This window comes from Lepidochelys kempii, chromosome 19 (genome assembly GCF_965140265.1).
Source record: "Lepidochelys kempii isolate rLepKem1 chromosome 19, rLepKem1.hap2, whole genome shotgun sequence".
In the NCBI taxonomy this organism is placed as follows: Eukaryota; Metazoa; Chordata; order Testudines; family Cheloniidae; genus Lepidochelys; species Lepidochelys kempii.
The window spans coordinates 15,305,326-15,331,892 of NC_133274.1; the positions used below are offsets into that span (position 1 = coordinate 15,305,326).

Consider the following 26,567-nt stretch of genomic DNA (forward strand, 5'->3'; position numbering starts at 1 on the left):
GTAGAACCCGGTAATATGATCAAACTGACATTGCTGAACAATAACACAGAAGTCCACAGAAGAGTCGATTTAACTGAATTTATATTTGAATAATTAAAAAATAAAAAATAAATGCACTAAACATAAAATAATTCATCTCTGCAGTAGTCACTGTTGCCATTTTAAATTAAACTCAGTACTTTCAAGCTTCCTATATTCTGAAGGAATGCTTAAATTAATTTCAAATTTGATTAAATAATTTCACACTATCAAGTCAACAGTTTACTGCTGAATAGCATTACAAACTGACAAACTTAAATGTCATTATTTTTCCCATCTCCAGCAGACTTCTCCATTGTGGTACATTATGGTTAGTCAGTCTTTTTGTGTTTTCCTCAGAAAGTGATTCCCTATTGTCTGTAAGTAGATTTTTATATTTACTAAAGCTTCTCTCTCTGTCTACAGAGCTGACAGGGAAGATGATGTAAGGTAGGGCAACCTCTGTTACTTTAGGCACTCATCCCTTCATAACTTTCCAGTAAGTGCAAAGGTCCAGTGGATCTGGAATGGGCTCATTCTGAGTGCTGTGCAGAAACACCAGCCATTGTTCATACAGTTCTGGTCAGGGGTGGGTGAGAGGTGGTAGCTTGCTGTACTGATTGATGTTTTGTTGCATGGGTGGAGTCTGCCTGGGATCAAACAAACAGATCAGTTGCAACACATCTTTTACTGGATGGACATCCCAGTGTTTGGAGAATTTGGTAAAAGCAAGCTGACAGGCTTCATGTGGATTGTCCAGGATCTCTCTCTCCTTACCTATGGAGAAGTCATCCAGGAGTCTGTCAGTTTCTTCACCAAACCAAAAGTTTTGGCTGTTCCAGAAATCAAGATCCCAGGTCTTCCAGAATACTGAAAGCTGAGACAGCTGTAGGGTGGTGGTCAGATGCTGACAGATGGTAAGGGCCGTTATTATTTTGGGGCAAGCTTCAGATATGAAAGCTGTCTTAAGTTTCAGCAAGTCTGATTTCTCCTGACTGCTAAGTTATGTCAAAAGGTTTGTCTCAGCCTGTGCTTTTTCAAAAAAGTCCCAGTCGAGATCAGTGTGCTGTGCATGATATTTTACTGCCTGAAACCAGCTATTCCATCTTGTGCGTACTGCTTCAGGAGGGACCTTCATGGTGTGCACTTCTTCGGACTTAAGAAAAGCAACCCATCTTTGCTTTTTTGACTGGCTTTTTGAAGAAGGCAGATTTCATCCAAGTAATGAAAGATGCCACATTGCTAAAGAAGTGAAAATGCTGCCATGTCTCACCTATCAGATTGATTATATGACACAGATATGTCACATGTACACTGTTGGGGCATGACTCATTTCAGTGTTTCTTTGTATGCTTTGATGCTATATGCAGCATTGTCGGTTACAACTGCACAAACATCACTGAGACTGAGCTGGTTCCTATTCATAGACTCCAGAACACAGTGTGAGAATGTGGAGTGGTTGCAGCTCTCCATGAATATGACATCGTCAAATAGTACTAATCTGTAACACCTAAAAATACACATATTCTGATGTCAAAATTTTTCTACTTGTTTGTTACTAAACAAACTCAAAAATCTGTAATGGAAAAAAAAATCCAGCTTCATATCCACTATTAAATCATTTAATGTTGAAGTTTTTTTTTAATATTATACAAGCATAATATTACAGCTGCACTGCAATAAACAATTAAATTTCCTAATGCAAATTAAATATAAAATGTTTGATAAAATTACTAACAAGCATTTTATAGAATAGCTCCAAAATCCCAATTTGGTGCTTTTTGGGGGAGAAGGGTTAAGGCTATTTTAAGGGGTTATAGCATCTTAAATGCTTTTTCTTAAATTATCTGTACTTTAAATTGTATAAGTGTTTAGTATTTTCTAAGTATAACAAATGTTTTCCTAAAGACCAATGCATACATTATAAAAAAGCACCTACTTAAGAACCTGTCATCATAGTAAAAGAAAAATAAACTTACCTATGAGAATATTTAGCACACTGCAGTCTCCGATATCTGTTGTCTTGTCGACCACTGGAATCTTTTCCACCATGGATTTAGGCCAGCACTGCCACATGTGCTCCTGATAAACACAAGGCAGAATCTGCCAAAGTTCTGCTTTATTTTCAGGCAATGCTTCCCACCATGACTGCAGTGTTTTAAGAGGAAAGGTCGAAGCGTCTTCATTTTTCCCCCTGAGATGACAGTCTCAGCAAAGACCACAAGAAAAACTGCAAACTCCCATCTGGCATCTGCAGATTTCATACTGCCTGCAACTGTTCTCTGTAGAGAGTGAGAACCTCGATGATTCTCATCATATGTGGCGTGATTCTTCAGATAGGGTTTTGATATTAGATGATCGTTGCAGTTATCTTTTCGGGTCCAGTCTACTGTATGTTGACAGCATTTGCAGAACATCATACCACCCGATTCATAGATATCATTAGGCAACAGACTAGCTCTGAACTTTGGTGTCAGTGCATGGTTTCTTAGCTTTTTTGGATGAGCATTTTCCAGTTGTAGAATGCTTTTTAGACATGTTTAATTGTGTACTGAACCATGGGGAGGGGGGAAACTGCACTAGTAGTAGCAGGCCATGTGTCTAAGCAACTGTCAAAAACGAATATACAGTACACCCTTGTTATAAATGCCCTTCACAATAGCAAACCTTGGGCTGTAGCCAACCCTGGATCCCACCTTGAATGAGCAGCGGCACACACAGTTTCTCCAGCCCTGGGGCCGTGTTGGGGGCACAGAGAGCTCCTTCAGCTCTGGGGCCACAGCAGGAAGGCATCATTATTATTTTGTATTGTGCTGGATTTAAAAAAAACGAAACAAAACCACACAGCTGGATTCAGTGTTACGGTTTTGATTCCGCAATTCCGTCCATGTTCTCGTTGATGCAGCTTCCATAGGGCTCTACTTCTTGGCTTTCTTCCATTTCATCTCAGCCTTACCTGTGTGCCAACAATAGGCTTTACCCTAACACCTCATCTTTCATTTTTATTATGCCCCGACCACACCTAACGTTCAGCTCTTCAAAATTACTTAAAAAAAATTATAATCCTGAAAGGACACTCTATAATCTTGATTCTTCATACTGTTTTATATACTCTACCAAAAACACCATGTGATATGGTCATACTTGTAATCCCATTTCATCATAGCTTGACTTTATGTTGGCCCCAAAGCTTAAAAGCTAACTAACAGTTATGTAACAGCTGGTAAATATTACAAAGAGTCACATATCAAACTTACTATCCCACATTGCGCAAACCAGAATACTGTAAAACTTGCTTATAGTAAATACAATCTAGCTTTGTTTTAACTGTATCTTGGAGTGGAAAGAAGCGACGGGGGTGTTATTTAGGTAAACCGACTGCATAAGAATTAAATGTTATGAGGTTGTGCAACCTTCACTGAGTAATGTTCTAATCTAACTCTGCACATTTTATTTAGAATCTCCTGGACTTCCTCTCTCCAGATGGCTCAGTGAAAGAATTAAATGTGGTTGTACAGAACTAATCTGGTTTTGAAAGAACCCGCAGGACTCTCACTACTTGGGCCAGAACTTCATGACTTTTGGAATAAAAATTCAACATGCAATGTATTTTTTACACTTTCTAATAATTGCTTACTGGAGCTACCGTTTCAAGACACAGCAATTTTGGCTCTTGAAGTTGGGAAAGGGTTCAGAGACTAGACAAGGTTGGAAGAAAGAGGTCCAGTATGAAGGCAAGAATGACCCACATTAGAACTGCTATCTAGAGCACTTTATATTCAGCCTCTGCACAGGTGAGAGATCTTTTGACATATAAGATCTGGAACAAGGTAATTAAGGGACTGGAAAGTATAAAGTTCAGAAAGGATCCTCCAGTGAAGAAAAAAGCATAATTTACCAAATTTATCATAGCAAATCTCAAATTAATAACAGTAACAAATTTTACTTAACACTTCTTGGCAGGAAAACTTTACTCTATACCCTGTAACGCAGGCTTCAAAAGTATTTGGCTTTCAGATGTCAAATAAAAAACTCATAACAACCCAACACCAATCACATATTTGTCACTATAAGTGCATATTTGTCACTATAAATGAAATGTCACCTCTCTTTCAGGATTTTTGTTCTTAATCTTAAACTGTAAAACAGAATCCATACTGAGCGTTACCGGTTTTGATCCTCTAATTTAGGCGTTAATCTATAGGGACAAGACTTTCAAAACAAAAACAAAATTCTACTTTAAGTTTTATAATACCCTTATATACCACACCGACATCCACTTATTTTTTCAGTAGAGCTCAAAACGTGCTAACAGATTACATTAAGACTGCTCTGATAGCGACAGTTAAAACATTTTAGGCATAGAAAATTTCATCTAATACACAAACAACTCTAAGTTGCTCACCTAAAGTTGCAGCTGCTGCAAGTCCTGCTGCATATGGATCTGTTCCTGGTGGAGCAGCACTGATGATGTATGGATTGGGGACAAAGGCAGCGGGAGCTAAACCTGCTGAAAACATACCTGTCAGTAAAAACAAACTTAACTAGAACTGCAGCCCTACCAGAATACCTACATGTTTTGGCTATTTACCCTGGCTGCAACTGAAGAGGATAAACAGGCTTGTGTAGCTATGATTTAAGAGTAAGAAAAGCTGGCAGCTACTTTGAGAAGACAAATTATGCATTTTCACATGTAGTTCTTTGTAGACAGCAGACAGTAAGTATCCAGGAGTCTTATTGAAACAATCAAATGTGAAATTCATAGCAATGTTACTGTCCATACGTATATGGGATTTGACTCCGAAGATGCAACATCCCTTAAAGGGCTGGGAAACTAGTCAACTAGAAAAAAAACAACGGGAAAATAAAGAGTAACTCCCAATTAATTTATACTGGTGGGTATTAATACATACCCATAAAATATGTTTTCCCTTGAAGTTCATTTTTGTCATAGGAGCTCAAAGCACTTTAGAGATATAAAAGCATTTTCATAAAAATTTTGTTCAATCTACTAAATTAGGGGAGAAGATGACAGGGGTCTACACCAAAACTGAACAAATATGGAGTGCAACATACATGGTACACGAGAAACAGTGTCTTCATAATTCTTTCTAGCACTTTAAAACTAAGTTCAATTCAATTAGGAAAACCTACAGTTAAACTCTTTGATGCTAGGAAATTTACTCCCACCATTAATGAGTGAGCCCTTGTGAGCGGTTCACCTATTTTTCTATAAACAAGATTATGTACAGTTTTCCCCGAGTCAGTATTTCTTTAATACTATGAATGGTAACATTTAAATAACTGCATCTTAAACTTCTAAGTCTCACCCAGAATAGCCTGAAATTCCATTCTGTGGGAGAGTTAATCAAGACTAAACCATAGTAATACATAAAATATGGACTCGAGTTTCTGTGGTCTGTACTAAAATGTGCATTCTTCTTCATTTCACTGTCCCATTTACCCCAATTCATGTCTGGCTCAGAGTAAATGAATACTTAGAAAATACTCTCGTTACTGAATAGCATTCTCAATGCGGGCAAAGCAAGGGTCATCACAGGTAGAGAGGAATTTTTGGATGCTTTTTAAACGTATAGCAAGATGTTACCAGAATTTTGCAAGATAATCTTCAAACGTGGTCTGCTTCTGAAATCTGCGTGCCAATTATCCATAACTGGGACTGTACTTTTAAAACCCCTCTAAAGCCTAAGGACCTGTTTTCACTGCCAGAGGCTATTCTGAAGGCAGCCATTAGCAAGTAGCAGCAGCCACCGCCAGCCATCTAATAGAGGCGTTAAATGAAGGACTTACCTATGTGCGGCTGATGGGCAGCGGCCAATGCGTACTGCTGCTGCTGTGCTGCCGTCAGCTGCTGAACAGCAAGTGCATTTGGTCTCTGAAATAACTGCAGGGACAAAAGAACAGGCTTGGTTCTTTATTTGTGCACGAGAAAAGTTCTCTCTGATTCCCTCCCGACGCAACCCTGACATGTTAGATTTACTATCGTAAGAGTACAGACACTCTTCATGATACGGAAACATGTCTAAAAGAGAGACTAACACATTTATTTGAGCATAAGCTTTTGTGAACTACAGCTCACTGCATCGGATGCGTTCAGTGGAAATGCATGGCATGCAGCCGATGAAGTGAGTTGTAGCTCACGAAAGCTTCTGCTCAAATAAATGGGTTAGTCTCTAAGGTGCCACAAGTCCTCCTGTTCTTTTTGCAAATACAGACTAACACGGCTGCTACTCTGAAACCTGTTTAAAAAGAGAGGTTCACAGGAGTTTTAAATTCATAATCTACCACAATCATCTAAAAATATTTTCATTCCAGCATTATTAACTTATCGTGAAGGTTTTCTACCTCCACACTCCCTGAAAGCTTCACTCATCAACTACTCTTTAAAGAGACTAAGACAAACTTCGTAAATGTGGCCTGTGGGTCACGGCAAGCTAGCAGCTCACCAGGCTGTTTCCAGCTCTAATACTATATTAGATATACTAAATACTTTATTACTTTCCCATGCAGGCAATTTCTGTTGCCACAGAGATGTTATGAGACTGCAAATGGCAGTAGAGATGGGCTGCAGGACTGGGAATGGGATGGCAGATACGCACGAGAATCTCTGTAAAACGTGATCCATGCTGAGAAGTTAAAGAACCCTAATATAACACGAGGGGGAAAGCTTTCCTTACCTGTTAATTTTCTCTCTAAGATCTTCTAAATCAGTCCAGACACTTGGTGCACATAGTTCTTCGCTGACAGTAGACAGAAAGCAGACACTGGGACTTTCTGGTGATATTATCCCCTGCATAAGGGTTGCCAGCTCTCACAGCTCAGCTGAATCTTTGAAAGCAGTTCACAGTATTATTTAAGTGTAATATAAAAATCGCACACCTTGAGACACTGAAAACTGCCATTTGCAAAACCACTGGAAATGCTGAAGAGAGCACCAATCTTGAAGGAAGGGATAAGGGCTGGCATAGAAAGTCTTGAAGCAAAAAAAGGGACAAAACGTTTCTCTCCAGCTTCCAATGCCAGTCCAGATTCTTGGGGCCTGCCAAAGGAGTGAAGTGCCATATAGAGGGGACAGCCTAATGCCTCTTGGCTGCCTGCAGCACAACAACTGGCTGATGCCTGAACATCAGCTTGTGAATATGAACACTGGAGAACACACATGCCAGGTAGCTGCCTTGAATAACTCTAGTAGCAATGCTTCCACCTAACTTCCTAGCGAAATATACTGTGAAAACAGAGGGAGCTGCCTTTGTTGTACTGAAGCAAGCTTTCCTGACTAGAAGCTTTATCCACTTGAAAAGATGGATTTGGATGCTATGCTGTTTTCTGCCGCCTTCCTCCACTTCCATCCTTGTAGGACTGTGGGCTTGTCTACACGTAAAACATTGCAGCTGCGCCACTGCAGCGCTTCAGTATAGACCAAGGGTTCCCAAACTTGGTTCGCTGCTTGTTATGGGGCCACTTCCCGCAGCTCCCATTAGCCGGGAACAGCGAACTGCGGCCATTGGGAGCTGTGAGCGGCCGTACCTGCGGATGCTCAGGTAAACCAAGGCGTCTCATGGCCTACCAGGGGCTTTCCCTGAACAAGCGGTGAACCAAGTTTCGGAACCCCTGGTATAGACACTACCCATGCTGATGGGAGGGGTTCACCCATCGGCGTAGGTAATCCACCTCCCTGAAAGGCAGTAGCCAGGTCAACAGAAGAATTCTTCTAGACTTAGATCTGTCTATGTTGGGGGTTAGGTCAGTTTAACTATGCTACTTCGGTATGTGGATTTTTCACACCCCTGAGCAACAGAGCAGGGTCAACCTAACTTTTTAGTGTAGACCAGGCCTCAGACAGAGAGGCCTAGCTTCTTTATAAAATGTTAAGACTGGGGTAGATGGACAATAATAATTCAGCCTGATTCAGGCAGGATGTAGTTAACTTCAGCATGAAACACAGAACTGTTTAAAGAATGGACTATCTTGATAGAAAAGTCAGGTATAGTTCTTCACAGAGCACGGCTTTCAACTCTTATCCTCCTTGGTCAGGAGATGGCAAATACGAACAAGAGAGCAATAGCCTACGGGATATTCTTCTTCTGCCGCCTCCTCCTCCTTCTGTAGGTCCAAACTAAGGAACAGGATGTAAATTTAGTACAGTATTTTAGATCCAAAAAGGAAGAAGTTGTCTGAATACAAGTTTTGGCTTTTGGCAACCACTATATCAAAATCTAGCTACATCTCGGTTTAAGTACATCTGTGTTCCCTGAAGGCTGATGAATGCACCCGTAAGATGCTGGTGCTCATTCCTAAGTCTAGACCATTCCGAAGCAACTCCAGGATGTTGGCTATGGAGAAGCACATCGAATCCATGGTTCATCAATCACACCAGGGACACAATGTTCTCCAGATCTTACAATCACGGGTTGATATGGAACATATGCCTATGATAACCTTTACTCAAAAGCCCTTTCTTCCAAGAAGCATCCTCTCAACTGTGATGACCTAAGCCTAAAGAAATCTGGATCTTCATAACAAGTAGGGTCTTTGTGCCAATAAGTCATCTGTAGTAAGCAGGTGGATCAGTTTTGTATTGACATGCATGGACATTTCAAGACAGACAGGACATCTTGATTAATCTGAGACTCAGAAAGGTGTGCAGGAATGAGGGTTCCCAAGGATCTGCCAACTCTCTGCAGCACCCTCCTTATGGACCAATGTGAAAAAATGTATGACAGCGTGCTGGGTGTATTTACCTCTAGAACTCACATTCATAATCATGCTGTCTACCATTCTGTTGTCTCCTTCACCAAACACAAAGTTGGTCCAATAAAAGGTATTACCGCACATACCTTGTGTCTCTACCTTCCTGTGGTCATCGCATCTACTTGTGGTCCCCTTCACTACAACAAATCCACCCAAAGCTCTCTCAATTTTTCACTCTCCTTTACATATTTGGGATCAGTTTAGCCAGGTCACTGTGTTGTATTCTGGCTAGGTGAACAACAGATAAGTTAGATGGGTGTTTTTCCTGTTCGTACAATCAGCAGCTAGTTTGCCTCGGCCATATCCTTTTTCCTCATCAGTTTACCTACGTGATGGCAGTCAAGTTCTCAAACTGCATCTCACTGGAGCTATTTTTGAACGCATGGTGAAAGCACAGAAGAGCAAGCCTGACTGCTCTTACATCTGGAGAAGATTGAGCCCATTTCAGCTGAAGACAACATGGAAAGGATCTGCTGTTATACTTTGTGTTGTCGGTCTCCCATTTAAGAACATTCTTGCTGGGTGCTTAGCTGCACTCCCAGATGTATTAACATCTACATCAAGGTTTGCATACTTCTCTCGAATCAGTATTTAGGCATCTAGTTCCTGAAACTAGCACAATCTGGAAATGGCTGTCCTCGCTGTCCATTATAATTTGACCCAAAGTCATCCATGTAGAGGTGAGTGACAGCTTCAAGATGATGCATACAGGTTGAATACTATGTAATACTGAAAATAGTTCCAGGGCTGTGAAATGCTGGGAACATGGACACAAGTGCCAGAGCAGCATTGGGCATAAGTATCTGTAGACTCATCTGAGCAGACACTTCAGAGAATCATAGAATCTCAGGGTTGGAAGGGACCTCAGGAGGTCATCTAGTCCAACCCCCAGCTCAAAGCAGGACCAATCCCCAATTTTTGCCCCAGATCCCTAAATGGCCCCCTCAAGGACTGAACTCACAACCCAGGTTTTAGCAGGCCAATGCTCAAACCACTGAGCTATCCCTCCCCCCCATTCATTTGGAAACTCCCTCAAGGAAACTACTTTACTTTAGTTGGTACAATTAGATTGAACAAGGCTGCTGAAAGTTTTGAAACTGAACTCTAACTATGGATGATGATGCCTAATAGGCATTGATCTGATGTTATATGTTCCCATGCATGAAAGGAATAGAATAGCCTTCCTCCTATGAAGTCCAGGGATGCCTGGTAAGTGTACCTTCATTACTGCTATAAGGAGGTGGGTAGCAGTGTCCAGGTACCTATGTCCTCTTTTCTGAATGAAGGAGGTGCACTTGAAGCACCCCTTCCAGATGAACTGTAGCTGCTTTACCAGGGAATATGATCTGGTTTCTTAAAACTGTGCTTAGTGTAACTGAGACAGAAACTGCCATATATATGTTGTACCCTGCAGAAGGCTGAAGTTTTTGTCTGCTTTCTACAGCTTTAACTACAATGAGCTTCCTTTTGAAAGGCCATCATTGTACTCAGTGACCTCCTCTTCAAATATCTTAAAAAACACTTTTCACAAACATGCAGAATAGCAGGGCTTGGACTTAAATGCAGCTGAAATCTCAGAGAACAGCTGGCTAATTCTACAGATTCTCAGCTCTTGCCCTGTGAAGGGAGGTGGAGATAGTGTCTGGTGGAAGGAGTTTGAGTGGGTGTTTCCAAGGGTGGCAGGAAAGGAACAAGATATTCCTGGCCCTCTCCATTTGCACAGCACATCAGTCATGCTGTTCTCAGACTTGCTTCTAGCCTGGCATCGAGTGAGTCAAACTCACAGAGCTCTCAAGTGGAGATGTGACTTTGGTTGTCTGTTTGCCTTATCAGAAATAAAGTAATTTATAGTGACATATATTCTTCGTGCTACAGTCCACAGATCAGTTACAATGAGCAACTCCAGCCTGTTTGCTGCTTGGGGACAGAATCTGACCCATCCGTCACTGAGAGCAGGGGAACGTGCTGTCTCCTGAATTTCCTTAGTTATTTTCCATCCCCCACAGCTGCAGACAGGTTCAAACCTTGTCTGTTGCAGAGCTTGTCTTAAGAAGATTCCAAAATTTCAAGGGGTTTTCAAGAAAGCTTTCTGATTCAGTCCAGAGAATGGATTCCAGAAGGAGAATGCACAGCACCCACTAGCTGGAACACAGTTCATTAACGTTTCAGAGAATGGTTCCTTCCATGGATAACAGACCTGTCCTGGTTGCAAGAGTCAATGAATCTGACACGGTTTTCATAAAAACTGGGAAGAACACCATCGGCCCTAATAGAGAGATTCGCCTCTCTTGGGTACTGCCCACCTAGGAGGGGATGAACACTTACATGGCAGAAGTTAGACTAATAGAGCAGCTCCTACACCCAGAAATCTCTCTCTCATCGTAAGTCAATTTGGTTGGCCGGTGACTGAGCTCTTTTCATCTGGAAACAGCAAATTAAGAGCTCTTCAGCCTCTATCAGGACCAAGGAGGTGAGCTGAATAATATCTTACAAAGCTGGGCAAGGTCCCTAATGTATGCATTCCAACCTTTTCCACTGCTCCCCAGGACAATACAAAAGACAGGAGGGAGAGAGTGGTGACACTGTTTATTCCTTTCTGGCAGAAGAGGCTATGCTCTCAGGTCTGAAGACCCTATGCTCTCAGGTCTGAAGACCCTAGCACTGGATCTTTGGACGTCTCCCACAGAGGTCTGTTATTGTAAAGTTAATTCTCCACCCAGGACCAGACACGTTTAAAATGAATACTTGGAGGAAGTGATTATTGCTGGCATGGACCCCAAAAGAGATGTCAACAACAAAAACTTATTCCAGTGGCTGGTGCAAAGTCCATAATTTAACTGCCAGGTTAAACCAAAGAAACAGCCTTGATATCCTTCAGGAAGGTTTCACTGTGGGTGAACAAGAGTGTCCAAGCATAAAGGTCATATCTCTGTAGTATCATGTTCTCAGCATGTCCAGGAAAAGGAAGTTTGTACAAATCGCAACATCAAATGCTTCCTTAGGGCATCAACTTTATTCCAACTCCATAAGATCAGAGAGCATAACATTGGAAACTCTTTCTGCTCCTTATGGCACTACCCAGACAGATACCCCATAGGAGGTGTTGTACTTCCTATCCATTAGAGTAGGCCTCCCAAAGACTACTATTTCCAATCACGAGGTTTTTTTTATTTGACATTGCAAGCTTTCTCTAATGAGACCCAGTATTATACTTTTAATTCAGACAGATAGTCCTCAACTGGCATAGCAAATCACTCCTTAAGTAAAATCAAGAAATATTCTCTTTTCAGTTAAGCATCCAATTCCAGTCCTTAACAACACTGATAATCACAGGGCAAAAAAGCCACATCTCCTGTACTGAGACTGGAGAGAGAGCCAGATGACCATCAATATTTAAGTTCACCAAGTTCTGCCATTTCCTTTCTTTTTGGCAGAAGTTTTAGTGCCCAGGGAAAGATGGAGGAGATAGATTATTTATAAAGAATCTTGGTTTGGATGTCCATATTTAAAGAATACTCTGAAACCTTCCCTGCCAGTGACTGACAGGTCTGATCCTGCCACTGAACTGCAAGCAGGTGGAAATATGCATGGTACTGGCTCTATGGATCTTATTAATCAGGGAGAAGACATTTTCAGGTAGCTATGGATACATATTTCTCTGTATCCATTACTCTGAAACCTGAAATATTTCTATTGTCACTATGCGTGCGTGTTTACGGAAGCACAAGTGTGAAAGACAGCAGCAGTAGCAAACATCACTCTGGGATTCAGACCTAGAGGTACTGTTCCTAAAAGAGGGGTCCAACTAGGGGAGGCAAGGATGTCAACGGCTACCTAAGAGAGTCCAACTGCAGACTCTGGAAGGGATGAAGGGTGATGGGCTTGAGGCCTTGGAGCAGCTGGGACACCAGGAGACATGCCTAAAGAAAGCAGATTAAGGCTCTTTAGCAGTCCCTGGTGAAGGCAACAAGAACAGTCTCTGGAGGAGAGAATCCACCCTGTTCTGCATAGGTTACAGGCTCTTCACTCCACTCACTGTGGATATCCTGAGGAAGGCTGTTTCTATCCTAACTACAGTTTGTGGTCCCCCACAAAGTGCTGCAGAGGCTGCTGCATGCTGCTGTGTGACTAGAAATCCCTGTAGGCGTCCAAGGCCTGCTCTATTCTTTGCTTTGTTAAGGTCTCTCTTAACCAGCTGATACTCCACCTGCTGAGGCAAAAACAATTGAGCGCTGAGAGCCAGCAAACCCCATATATTCAGAAGATATTAATAAAGTCTCAATGCATTGTCTCCATCTGTTGGCAGTGAGGAACCTCCAGACACCTGGATTGGTAGAGAAGATCGAAGAGAAAAACCCAAACAAAAAGCTTTATTATAACCAAGTCTTGACCTTAAATTAAACTGTATTTTTATACTCCTGATCTACTGCTGGTTTTGGCTCTGACACGGATATTAGTTTGGGTGTCCTTCCCCTTCCACAAGAGATTTATTTTCACCTTTTCAATTAAAATAGTGAGAATCTAAGAAATAGTGCTTCAGTTACAAAAATATTTGAGCGTATAACATTTTAGCCTCATGTAAGTCATATTCATATACTAGGCCACAGCTCATGGCGCAGACATGTTTGGACGAGGTTTGTTGATATGTCTGAGATACTGTTTTAAGTCCTAAAACTCTCAGAGAGTTTCACCTACACATAAAGCTAGTGTCATAACACACCTTGTCAAGAGGTCATAGGAGAAACACTTGGAACAAACTGAGGCATCATAAGCTTATATTATGTCAATGTTATAAAGTTCAGATTTGCGTAGTCTAGTTTCTTCTGCAACAAACATCTGACATTTCTAATCAGATTATGCACAGTTAAGACTCCCCCTTCTTAATATTGCTTTTAGCCGCACAGATTTATAATCCCTTCAAAGTATATGGCATCTTTTTCGATGCCTCATAAAAGGTGCTATACAAATGAGGTCCTTTTGATTAAGATATATTTCCTTTTGGAAAGAGTTAAATGTAAGCCAGATTTTACTACAGGTCTAAACACAATCACAAACTCCATTTGGTATAGCTTCCAATTTTACTTAGCAATATATTCTACTCCAAAGTACAATGTGTAATTGGCAGACAATGGCACCAGAAACTATTTTTGAACAGACCCCTGGAAACATTGGCTGCTGGACACATTAAGTAAATCCTCCTCTGGTCTTCTGAGCCAAGGATATTGCATTTTATACTGACATATGTTAAGAAGTGGGAAGTTACAATTAGGAGTTAAGAGCCACAATAGTGAAAGCCCTACATTAAATATAGCGCATGTTTTCAAATAGTATAATATAAGGTTGCTACAAGTGTAAGTAAATAGATGAGGCTGCTATCAAAACATAAAAATAAGGTTGACATATCGAAGTACTAGTTCCCATCAGACAGTTTCGGATCTGGTTATTCACAATATCATTACCTTGATCTGAGTAGCTGAACTGAGTGCACCAGATATGTTCAATGGACATATACTACCTGTTGTCTAGCTTGCTTGTGCATCCTCATGTTCCAGTGAAATCCAAGTAGTTTGAAAAGGCAGTATAGAACTGTGGCGTGTGTCAAGGTGTGATGGCAAGAGAGGTAAAGAGTTCAGCAGTGAAATAGTTAAAGTGCATACGTTCTGAAAAAGGCTCTCTGTACTGGCAAATCTGCTTCAGGTGTTATCTGCTTAGTTTACATTTAAAACAAAAAACAAAAAAACCCTTACTGCCATCTATGCAGATCTAATGGAGCCACAGAAAAGAAAACTACTCTTATTTGCTTCACGTAGTAGCAAGCTTTCCAATGAGGCTCTGCTTCCAGAATTTTATTGTCAGTGGTTAGGTACAAAACAGAAACAGATATCTGATTTGGACATAACAGAACTTGCAGAATTGCAGAAAAAATAAAACTTGATTTGACTGGTCAGTGAGTCCCATTTTATATGCAAGACATTGAAGGAGAATATAAAGCTAATTACACAGGTGTCAAATTTCTGCAGTGTCCTTTCTGACCATAACCATACCTTAAAAAACAATTAATCTTAATAAAAAGAAAAGGAGTACTTGTGGCACCTTAGAGACTAACCAATTTATTTGAGCATAAGCTTTCGAGAGCTACAGCTCACTTCATCGGATGCATCCGATGAAGTGAGCTGTAGCTCACGAAAGCTTATGCTCAAATAAATTGGTTAGTCTCTAAGGTGCCACAAGTACTCCTTTTCTTTTTGTAAATTCAGACTAACACGGCTGTTACTCTGAAACCTAAAATTAATCTTAATAAGCTCCAACACAGGCCCACAGTTAGGACTGTGTGAATATTTCCACTACAAACACTGGTTTTCAAGTGTGTAGGTTTCATTATAAAAATGTTTTCTGAGGTGATTCTTTGCATCAAAGCTTTTACTCAAGAGATTAATACCACATTTAAAAAATAAAACTGGTTTGATCATTTCCAAGTCATTAAATTATGAACTAAATATATGCTTTACTAATACCAATTTGTACTCGTGAACCCTAAAAACATCTTGTATAAAGAAATTTCGAACAACAAGAGAACATTATGGGCCACTAGATTACACAGCATATGGGCTACCGAGAAGTGCAGTCTTTCATTGACTGTTTGCGAGGCACACCACCAACACAGGGTTTATGAATTGGCGACTAGATGCATGCTCTTCAGCCTGCCATTACAACGTTTTTGTTTTAAGCAGTAACATTTTTTTTGAAGGCTTTAATACCAACAAAAGAAAAGGAACAAAAGTTTACGGTTGTTACACAAACCAGCACGAACAGGAGCAGATTTAGAGTGGATCCTTGAATCTAGGCCTAGCGTTCAAAAGGGGCCAGAACGTAGATCAAGGACTAGTCCAGGGGTAGGCAACCTATGGCACGCATGCCAAAGGCATGATTTTCAGTGGCGCTTACTCTGCCCGGGTCCTGGCCACCGGTCCAGGGGACTCTGAATTTTAATTTAATTTTAAATGAAGCTTCTTACTCATTTTAAAAACCGTATTTACTTTACATACAACAATAGTTTAGTGATATATTATAGACTTATAGAAAGAGGCCTTCTAAAAACATTAAAATGTATTACTGGCACACAAAACCTTAAATTATAGTGAATAAATGAAGACTCGGCACACCACTTCTGAAAGGTTGCCGACCCCTGCACTACTCTGTCCAGGAAGCATGAGACTGGGCTGCCTAGGTAGGAGGAAAGGTGAAGGAACCCTTTTGGGCTGAGGAAAAAAAGTAAGGGGGAAGGTCCTCAGAAATTACACTGGATCCGGATCTCGTTTTGTCTTAACCCATGATCAAGCAAAAGCAATGTAGTTCACACTTTTCTTCAATTACCCTACAGTGATTTGGTATTCCAGAGGTCCCCAACCAGTGTTGCAACATCTAGGCACAAATGTACCCAAAGGCTTAAGTCAGTTTCTTTGCCTTTGTTGGTCTGTTATTTGAAAGCAGCTTTTTCAAATATCAACTGTATGAAGTCACAATAATTCAGCAGCAGTTTGTTTCCTTCTCTAATAAAACAAACGTGTAGGTTTCTATTTTAACTCAATGCAACTTTATAATTACTGATATTAAATGTGCTTAATGCTACCTGAGATGTGTTATTTTGGCATTTTCTGTTTGCCACTGATCAGATAAGTCTCCTGTACCTGGCTCACTTTAGCAGAGTCCTGAACATGTAATCTCACTCATTATTGAACAATGTTCCTGTTAGGCTAAGTGAGTCAGCGCCTCCAATCAAGTAATGAAGTAACATGCTACCTCTGGGGCGACTCAAACCAGTGAGTTAGATGTGACCACTGGAAGGGCTGGGGAAGGAAAGAGGTGGATTATCTGTGTGAATAGTTTACCTGTTGTTGAGAATTGTAGTCAAAGAGTCCCACAGTTGCTGCTGCTGAGTCCACAGGTACTTGAGTGCCGGAGTAATCAAACTGAAGCGGCTCCATGCCAACATGCTCCATGGGATCCAGGGGAACACTCTGGGATTCCATGTTGGAGAAATCCTCCACGGGCTTGGCACCATTAGTGCTAGTCAGCTGTGCTAAGCCCTCAGATCCGTTCTGGTTTGGACCCAGAAGATCCACTTCGTTAGCAGAGTTCTGGCAGTTACCAGGCGTACGGCTACACAAAAACAAAAAGTTAAGTGTCACTAAAATGTATCTGCTCAAAAAGATAAACTGGCAACACCTTATTGGCAATGTTAACGTCATATCAGTTAGCATCACTAACAGCCGACCCTAGTGCCAACCAGAATTATTGGCAGGTACTTTTTAACTCAAATGCTCTGAAAAGAAACAGCTAGATGTGGTCAAGTTAAGCATACAATCCAAGTATGCTACCAACATATTTCCTCTGAAACAGTTTCTTTCCTACAGATAGTTAAACAAATGAGGTCATATTAATATTTATTTTATCTAAAGGTCTGTACAGATGAAGACATCTGACTGCAATGAATTAAGCCATTTTAAAAAAAACATTCTCCAACATTTCGGATGCTTTCCTAGATGCTTATCCTTCCTCCTAACAATGTTGTCATTTTTGCACTTGGCAAACAGCATGCATTTCAAACAGAACTGAAATGAGCATAGTTGTATTTAAATAATTTTATATAGAACCATTTGATATCTAAGTATCTTGGTACATGTTGATCATATAATTTAATGAATATTTGTTAGCTAATTATGTTTACTGCACAGCCACTGATTTTGGTGAGCCCCATCAAAATATAGCCTATAAACAATTGTCAGCAAGAGAAAAATTTAAAAAAAACATCCCCACATTTAAACTCCAGGACACTTTAAATAGGCCCAATTTGGGAAACAAAACCCATGATCTCTTTACCAAGCAACCAATTTGTCACATTATGAGAATTTAGAATATAAATTTAATGAACCCTTACACTGAGTTTAATCAAGATTTAGAAATGGGGAAGTGAAAAAGAGAAAATGGTTGTTCAAAGCCTGTATAATATTACAGGCATTTGTCTCTAACATCTCCTATCATTTCTACAGGAAGCCCCCGCCCCCCCCGCCAACCCTCCAAAATAATAAAAACATCTTCCTTCAGATTAGGATCTCAAACACAATAAGCATTACAATTCTGCAAAGTGAAACTGGCCATTCTATTTTGAGCATAAAGCAAAAATCACAATCACATACAGTAAGAAAAACAAAAGCAAACGTTGGCTCTGATTCTGGGCTCCAATGTGGTTCTTTTAGAGTGCCAAAGCAACATAAGCAGCCCACCTGAAAACCATCAAGTGCAGGCCTGGCATAATGGCCCTGTCATGCCCTTTGAGGGTTGTGCACGGGCACTGCGAAATCTGACTATTCTGGGCTGCCAAACAGCTCTAGAAAGAGATGCCGCAGCGTGCATAAGATAGAGCAGTTCCAGAATCATGCCAAACCCCAGACCAGACTAGAATCCTGAAGGTGTAACTCATGTGCTATGCCACCTAAGCAGAACACAGAGCCTAGCCCACTCAATTATCAATTTTTAGATACTCCGAGCTATTAACACCACAAAGATATGTTATAAATAGGTGCTGTACACCACAGAACTGAAATACTGACTTAGAGAGAACTGGAGATAGCCTCTATAAAGCCTCGAGCCTCTCAAACTGTAACTACTCTAGCTGTATGCTGAGCAAATCAGATTTGGAAAAGGTTTGTAGTAATTCACTGGGTAGCAAGAAAAACAAAAGGAGCTGTGACTGGTTGAAAAGCTTTTGGACAAGACTGCTCTCCTGTGATGACACATCACCCCTCTAAAACAGAGAGCTAACATGGGAATTGGAGATTCCCCACATTATCAGAACAGACAGCGAGATGGTAGTCTCCTGGCAGATCCAATCAGCGGACACATTTGCTCACACCTGTATAGAAATGGGTTCATGAAAGGTCCACTGATATACTCTGAAGTGTTCCCCCACCCCATTTATAAAAAGCAATTTTCTGTGAAATGTGTATGCAATTCCACTCCTGTTTTAAAATGCTTTTGCTGATATTCAATTTATAATTCATAAATGTTTGACCTACAAAATAAGCTTCTCCTCATTTTGCAACTTGCATTTGTAGTTATAAGGAATCCAAGAAAAGGAGATCCCTAACTCCACCACTTGACTTGACTTACTTCAATGGACCCTCCTTCCTGAACACTTCATTAAAAAAAAGAAAAGAAAAAAAAGAAAGATTATTTTGGTGCCAACTTAAACCATTTCAGTTGTTCTCCCTTCTGAAGTCAACTATCATTATGTCCCTTCCTATGGTTGGTTTCTAGGTCAGGAGAAGCCAGTCATGACAACAGTTCTAAAAACTGATAGAATTAGAATTTTTTCAAAAGGTGTGTCATCTTTGCAGAGCTGCTAGGTAATTATTCCAACCAGTTAATGCTGCTGGTCTACAAATCACCTCTTAAAACATTCCTAAAGCTCCTCTCATAATATCTGAATTGCATTATGCAAGGACTGGACTGAAATGTGGAATGGTTCATAGTAATCCTAAGGCCAATGGTTTTTGATCAATTGTTAAAATGGATGCATTTCTCACAGCACCTAATATTTTATTTTATTCTATAGCAGTTTTCATTAGTTTTGAGAGAGAACACGGCATAGCAAGTAGGTAATTATACAGTAACACACACACAGTTTAACGGCCCAAATTCCAGGAGATTCTACAAATCTACAAATGTAATTTTTTAAAAGTTAGACGATGGTCCACAAGCAAGGACAATATCTAGGGACAGTCTCCCGCAGGGAAATAGCTGACCTTTTCATGCCATTGCATGAAATGTTTAAAAACAAATATATAGTATGGAACCAGTCCTGCACAGGTCAATGGACGGACTAAAACTAATAGGTGTTCTCCATCTCTAACTTCTGTAATGATTCCCTCCGCACAGGAAAAAATGCCTAAGATGCCATGTCAACTCGCTGTCTCAACACACACATTCCTGAGCCAAAAAACAGTCTTTTTGGCATTGCCACCACAAGGCTTATTATTGGATCAGGACTCCATTATGTTAGGTGCTGTACAGACAGAACAGAAGACAGCACTCTTGCAGGATTTCCAACAAAATTAAATGCAACACAAACTAATTCACAGGTAACAAAGCATATACCTGAAATCTTTGACATCTGCATCAATCCCATTTTGTACAGGCAAACCATTGGTCTTATCCATCACATCTCCCTCCTCCTTTAGATCTCCTAATTTATCGCCATCAAATGTGCCCTTATTTTTCTTATCACCTTTATCATTTTCATCATTCTCTGCATCCCTTGGACCCTGGAAAAAAATATAGCATTTTAATGTATTCATTTTGAGATCAAGTTTACTTTTTTCCCCCGGGGATTTCTACCTTAATAAATTACAAAGTTAAAGGGACATGTCCCCTTAAAAAGTCATTTTTACTTGTAACAATAATAGGTAACATTTAACATTATCATAACTGGAAGCAATTAGGGAATGAGTATTTTTTTCTTTCTAAGTCTACTTTGTGTATTTTACAACATTACATACAATCAATTTAACAGTTTTCTCTATGTAGTAAGTCAGGGCCTGATTCTGTTAACACATTAAACATTTACTTTAATGAGTAACATTTTCAAGAGCACTCACATTCTATTTTCAAAAGTGACTAGGCATTTAGCAGTTTAAAGAAAAGGAGTACTTGTGGCACCTTAGAGACTAACCAATTTATTTGAGCATAAGCTTTCTTGAGCTACAGCTCACTTCATCGGATGCATACTGTGGAAAGTGTAGAAGACCTTTTTATACACACAAAGCATGAAAAAAATACCTCCTCCCACCCCACTCTCCTGCTGGTAATAGCTTATCTAAAGTGATCACTCTCCTTACAATGTGTATGATAATCAAGTTGGGCCATTTCCAGCACAAATCCAGGTTCTTTCTTCCCCCCTCACCCCCCCACAAACACACAAACCCACTCTCCTGTTGGTAATAGCTTATCTAAAGTGACTTTCAATAAGACTTAGGCTTCTAAGAACCTACAGTCACTTTTGAAAAATGGGACTCATTCTTTTTAAAATTTTGCCCAACGGGACTACGGACATAATTAAAATTACTCTCATGCTTATGTGTTTGCAATGGGCCATACTACAGTTTCACATATTTGTGTGTGGGGAGGGGGGCGATGTCTTCAAACTGCACACAGAGAAAATATTTTCCACTAAAGAAAGCTGCATTCATTAACAGTCTACTACTACAAATAAGGGAAAAGTAGTTCACACATGACACCAGTGGTGCCTGAACCCCATGAAAACGATAGTAAGTTTCCATCCTGCCTTACTACAGGATTATCTATTGGGAGAACCTTGTTTCATATTTGAACTAGACATTTTGTGTTTAGAAAGTAAAGTTCTTCTGATGCCACCAGTCAGCAAAACAGCATTTTTATTAATTAGCATCACCAGTAGAACTAGGAAATGCCAGTTCAGTTATGGATATGAATTGGGACCAATCCTGCAACCTTTACTCACCCAAACAGGACCGTCAAACAAGCCTATTGGTTTCAGGAGTGACCCTCATTCTCAACTTCATTTCACAGTTTAAATATGGCAATAATAGATAGTTATTCCGCACATTAATAATAGTGCATTGAGCTTCTTGGTGTATGCAGTGTTGTTGTAGCAGCATCAGTGCTAAGATTTTAGAGAGAAGGTGGGTGAGGTAATACCCTTTATTGGACCAACTTTCTGTTGGAGAGAGAGACAAGCGCTCACTAACAGAAGTTGGTCCAACAAAGGATATTTGCATCTGTCTACATGGCTCAGGATGTGAGGGAGATTTCCAAACCTGAGCCATTCTTTTTAGGTGGCAAATCTGAGAAACTGTCCCAGATTGAGCTGTCATCAGAGGACTTCTGAAACAATTGAACAGTAATAAGTTACCAGGACCAGATGGTATTCACCCAAGAGTTCTGAAGGAACTCAAATGTGAAATTGCAGAACTAACAACTGTAGTCTGTAACTGATCATTTAAATCAGCTTCTGTACCAAATGAGTGGAGGATAGCTAAATGTGACGCCAATTTTTAAAAAGGGCTCCAGCAATTATAGGCTGGTAAGGCTGAATTCAGTACCTGGCAAACTGGTTGAAACTATAGTAAAGAACAAAATGGTCAGACACATAGATGAACAGAATTTGTTGGGGAAGAGTCAACATGGTTTTAGTAAAGGGAAAATCATGCCTCACCAATCTACTAGAATTATTTGAGGGGGGTCAACAAGCATGTTGACAAGGGGGATCCAGTGGATATAGTGTACGTAGATTTTCAGAAAGCCTTTGACAAGGTCCCTCACCAAAGGCTCTTAAGCAAAGTAAGTTGTCTTGGGATAAGAGGGAAGGTCCTCTTATGGATTGGTAACTGGTTAAAAGACAGGAAACAAAGGGTAGGAATAAATGGTCAGTTTTCAGAATGGAGAGAGGTAAATAGTGGTGTCCCTCAGGGGTTTGTACTGGGCCTAGTCCTATTTAACATATTCATAAATGATCTGGAAAAAGGGGTAAACAGTGAGGTGGAAAAATTTGCAGATGACACAAAACTACTCAAGACAGTTAAGTCCCAGGCAAACTGCGAAGAGCTACAAAAGGATCTCTCAAAACTGGATACATAGGCAACAAAATGGCAGATGAAATTCAATGTTGATAAATGCAAAGTAATGCACATTAGAAAACATGATCCCAACTATACATATAAAATGATGGGGTCTAAAGTAGCTGTTACCACTCAAGAAAGAAACCTTGGAGTCATTGTGGAGAGTTCTCTGAAAACATCCACTCAATGTGCAGCGGCAGTCAAAAAAGCGAACAGAATGTTTGGAATCCTTAAGAAAGGGATAGATAAGACAGAAAATATCATATTGCCTCTATATAAATCCATGGTACACCAACATCTTGAATACTGTGTGTAGATCTGGTCGCTCCATCTCAAACAACATATATTGGACTTGGAAAATGTTCAGAAAAAGGGCAACAAAAATGATTAGGGGTATGGAACAACTGCCATATGAGGAGAGATTAATAAGTCTGGAACTTTTCAGCTTGGAAAAGATGACTAAGGCATGATATGACTGAGGTCTGTAAAATCATGACTGATGTGGAGAAAGTAAAGAAGGAAGTGTTATTTACTCCTTCTCATAACACAAGAACTAGGGGTCACCAAATGAAATAAATAGGCAGCATGTTTGTTTTAAACAAAAGGAAGTATTTTTACACACAATGCACAGTCAGTCTGTGGAACTCTTTGCCAGAGAATGTTTGGAAGGCCAAGACTATAACAGAGTTCAAAAAAGAACTAGATAAGTTCATTGAGGATAGGTCCATCAATGGCTATTAACCAGGACGGGCAGGGATGGTGTCCTTAGCGTCTTTTTCCCAGAAGCTGGGAATCAGCGACAGGGGATGGATCACTTGATGATTACCTGTTCTGTTCATTCCCTTTGGGGCACCTGGCATTGGACACTTTCAGAAGATAGGATAGTGGGCTAGATGAACCTTTGGTCTGACCCAGTGTGGCTGCTCTTATGTTCTTATTACCTTAGCCACCTTATCTTTCAATCATATTGGGACAGTTTTCCTTTAAAGATAGTAAATTACATTCTATGAGTTTGGAATTGTAAGGACATGTATGAAGAATCCTCTGTTTTCATCATAAAACACCACTTAGACCATTCTCCAACATTAGATTAGTTAACAGTTTCCCCGCTTCCTTCAAATTTTTCAGATTTCTAAGTACCTGTCAGCATCCAAGCCCCACTTCTTTCTTATTAACAGCCAGGGCTCAACAAATTTACCAGGCACCTACTAATTAGGGGCTGACAAAAAAAAGAAACTGACAACGTTTGTGGACGATACCAAGCTGGGAGGGGTCACAAGTGCTTTGGAGGATAGGATTAATATTCAAAATAATCTGGACAAACTGGAGAAATGATCTGAAGTAAATAGGATAAAGTTCAATGAAGATAAATACAAAGTACTCCATTTAGGAAGGAACAATCAGTTGCACACATACAAAACGGGAAAAGACTGCCTAGGAAGGAGTACTGTGGAAAGGGATCTGGGGATCATAATGGATCACAAACTAAATATGAGTCAACAGTGTAACACTGGTGCAAAAAAAAGCAAACATCATTCTGGGATGTACTAGCAGGAGAGTTGTAAGCAAGACACAAGAAGTAATTCTTCTGCTCTACTCCACGCGGATACAGACTCAACTGGAGTATTGTCCCCCATTCTGGGTACCATATTTCAGGAAAGATGTGGACAAATTGGAAAAGGTCCAGAGAAGAGCAACAAAAATGATAGCAAACATGATCTATGAGGGTAGATTGAAAAAAACTGGGTTTATTTAGTCTGGAGAAGGGAAGAGTGAGGGGGTACATAAAAGGTTGTTACAAGAAGGAAGGAGAAAAATTGTTCTAGTTAACCTCTGAGGGTAGGACAAGAAACAACGGGCTTAAATTGCAGCAGGGTGGTTTAGGTTGGAAATTAGGAAAAACTTCCTATCAGGATAGTTAAACTCTGGAATAAATGTCTAGGGAGGTTGTAGAATCTCTCATTAGAGGTTTTTGAAAGCAGGTTAGACAAACAGCTCTCACGGATGGTTCTAGATAATACTTAGTCAAGTCTTGAGTGCAGGGGACTGGACTAGATGACCTCTCAAGGTCCCTTCCAGTCCTATGATTCTTTGGAATGAGGTTCTCCAGAAGGATGCAGAAGCTATGTTCTGATGGGAAACTCAGAACAACTAGTAGGAGTGAGTACAACACCTGATATGATAGATGAGGCACCTGTGCTCCACCATACCCCTCCTGTATCAACCCTAACTAGTAGATGTCTGGGAGTTTTAGAGCTATTCCCTCTTGGCAGTTTGAGGGTGTAAGATTTCTTCCCACTGCAGTGGGATGGGACTTGAATATACCTTTCTCCCTCCACACAAGCGGGAGTGGGGGGGCGGCGGCTAGTTAACAGGTAGTATGAGCTGGCTGCTCTGTTCCCTTCTTTGCCAGAAGTGCATTGTGGGGAGCAGCACACTGGTCGCAGAAAAGAGAACAGTCCTTTAATAAATTCCCGCTATGTAATGTCAGGCTTCAGAGTAACAGCCGTGTTAGTCTGTATTCGCAAAAAGAAAAGGAGGACTTGTGGCACCTCAGAGACTAACCAATTTATTTGAGCATAAGCTTTCGTGAGCTACAGCTCACTAATGTGCAGTGATTTTTGCAACACTTTTGAAAACAGAGAACAAGTCTCATAGCAAAGCATGCTTTACAGAATATTCAAGAACACCAGCATTTAGCCAAGTATTTTTGCACATCATATTTCTAGTGTCTCAATATGGCAGGTGTGTTCACCAACAGGATCAGAGATGGCTGGCCATCTCACTCCTGCTGTATTTCTTTCTTCTATATCCCATTACGTAAGCATGAACAACAACTAAAACGGTGGCTTACCCTTTTTGACATGCTGGTGGATACAACCATAACACCCACAAGAGGTAGAATATCTGTCTTTAGGAAGGAAGTAAAAAACAGCAACAAATGGAGGGGGAAAAAAATCACAGAAACCCAAATTTCAGAATCAGGCACACTTACAAATCCTCCTTTTCTGAGACAGGAATCCCCAGGAGATGAGCTCAACACGTATTCCACCATGCTAACTCCAAGTCCTCCGCTCTCTGACCGTGGCGACAGCACCGAGTTGACATCACTGTTCACATGAAAGCCTTGACCAGGTCTTCTCTGAACCATTATTGGTTGAGAAACAGAATGATCTACAACACACACATACACATATCTTTAAGATTCATTATTAGTAGTACTACCTTACAACGTCGTGGCCCCATTCACAGACCATGGTACAAACAGAACAGAAACAGTCCCTGACCAAATGACTACATTTCATTAAAAGTCGATGGGATGTTGCAGCCTACATCCTATTTTCAAAAGTGACTTATGCCTTCTCTATACTACACAATTAAGTCGACCTATGTTAGGTCGACTTACAGCCACTGCTGTAATTACTGCGTTTTTTCATGTCCACACTATCCTCCTTCTGCCAGTGGTGTGCGTCCTTACCAGGAGCACTTGCACCAACTTAAGAGCAGCAGTGTTGGGGGATGAGAGCCCAGGCTCTCAGCTCAGTAAGAAGCTCCCAGCTGGAAGGGCACAGAGCGGACAGGTGAAGTAAGTAACAGTGTTTATACAGACACTGCATCAGTCTAACTACATCAACCTAGAGCGCTACGCCTCTCCCGCAGGCGGAGTTATTAGGTCGGTGTAGTGAGGGGACTTACATCGGTGGGAGCAAGGCTGTAGTGTTGACATTTACAGAATTAGGTTGACGTAAGATGCTTTATATTGACCAAACTCTGTAGTATAGACCCTGAAAACTTTATCCTAGAACTCATGGTCTCTTGGCTCAGCACACCCTCCCGTAGGCCATGCAACGTTTTGATGGGGGAAAGAGGCAGACTGGGGTAAATTTTACTGGTGTCCTTTCTGGAGCTAGAGATCTGTCCAGTTGTTTGGAAACATGCATGAGGCTCAGTGGGGCCTGGGAGCATGTTCAGTATAGATGGAACTTACAGAAAATTGAGAAAGGGCTTAACATGTTCTGTAGAGCATGTGCAAATGACTACTTCTGTGACTTAGAACTTATCTTTGTGGAAAAGGTATTCAGATTTGGTCAAGGCACCTTTCTGATCACTGGATCATGCCCC

At 40.6% G+C, this 26,567-nt stretch overlaps 1 protein-coding gene across 8 annotated transcripts in view; it reads right to left on the minus strand.

Annotated features, from left to right (window-relative positions):
• The window catches only part of PUM1 (pumilio RNA binding family member 1), a 131,421-nt gene that overhangs the window by 47,291 nt on the left and 57,563 nt on the right, over positions 1-26,567 (minus strand). For 5 of the 8 annotated variants that reach the window (XM_073317830.1, XM_073317831.1, XM_073317828.1 and 2 more), the window contains 5 exons: positions 25,441-25,619; positions 19,948-20,114; positions 16,680-16,950; positions 5,830-5,923; positions 4,424-4,540 (listed from right to left, as the gene is read on the minus strand). In XM_073317830.1, the coding sequence (XP_073173931.1) occupies positions 4,424-4,540; positions 5,830-5,923; positions 16,680-16,950; positions 19,948-20,114; positions 25,441-25,619 (828 nt within the window). The remainder of the gene's footprint in view (positions 1-4,423; positions 4,541-5,829; positions 5,924-16,679; positions 16,951-19,947; positions 20,115-25,440; positions 25,620-26,567) is intronic. The other 3 variants (XM_073317834.1, XM_073317833.1, XM_073317832.1) reach the window with 2 other exon arrangements.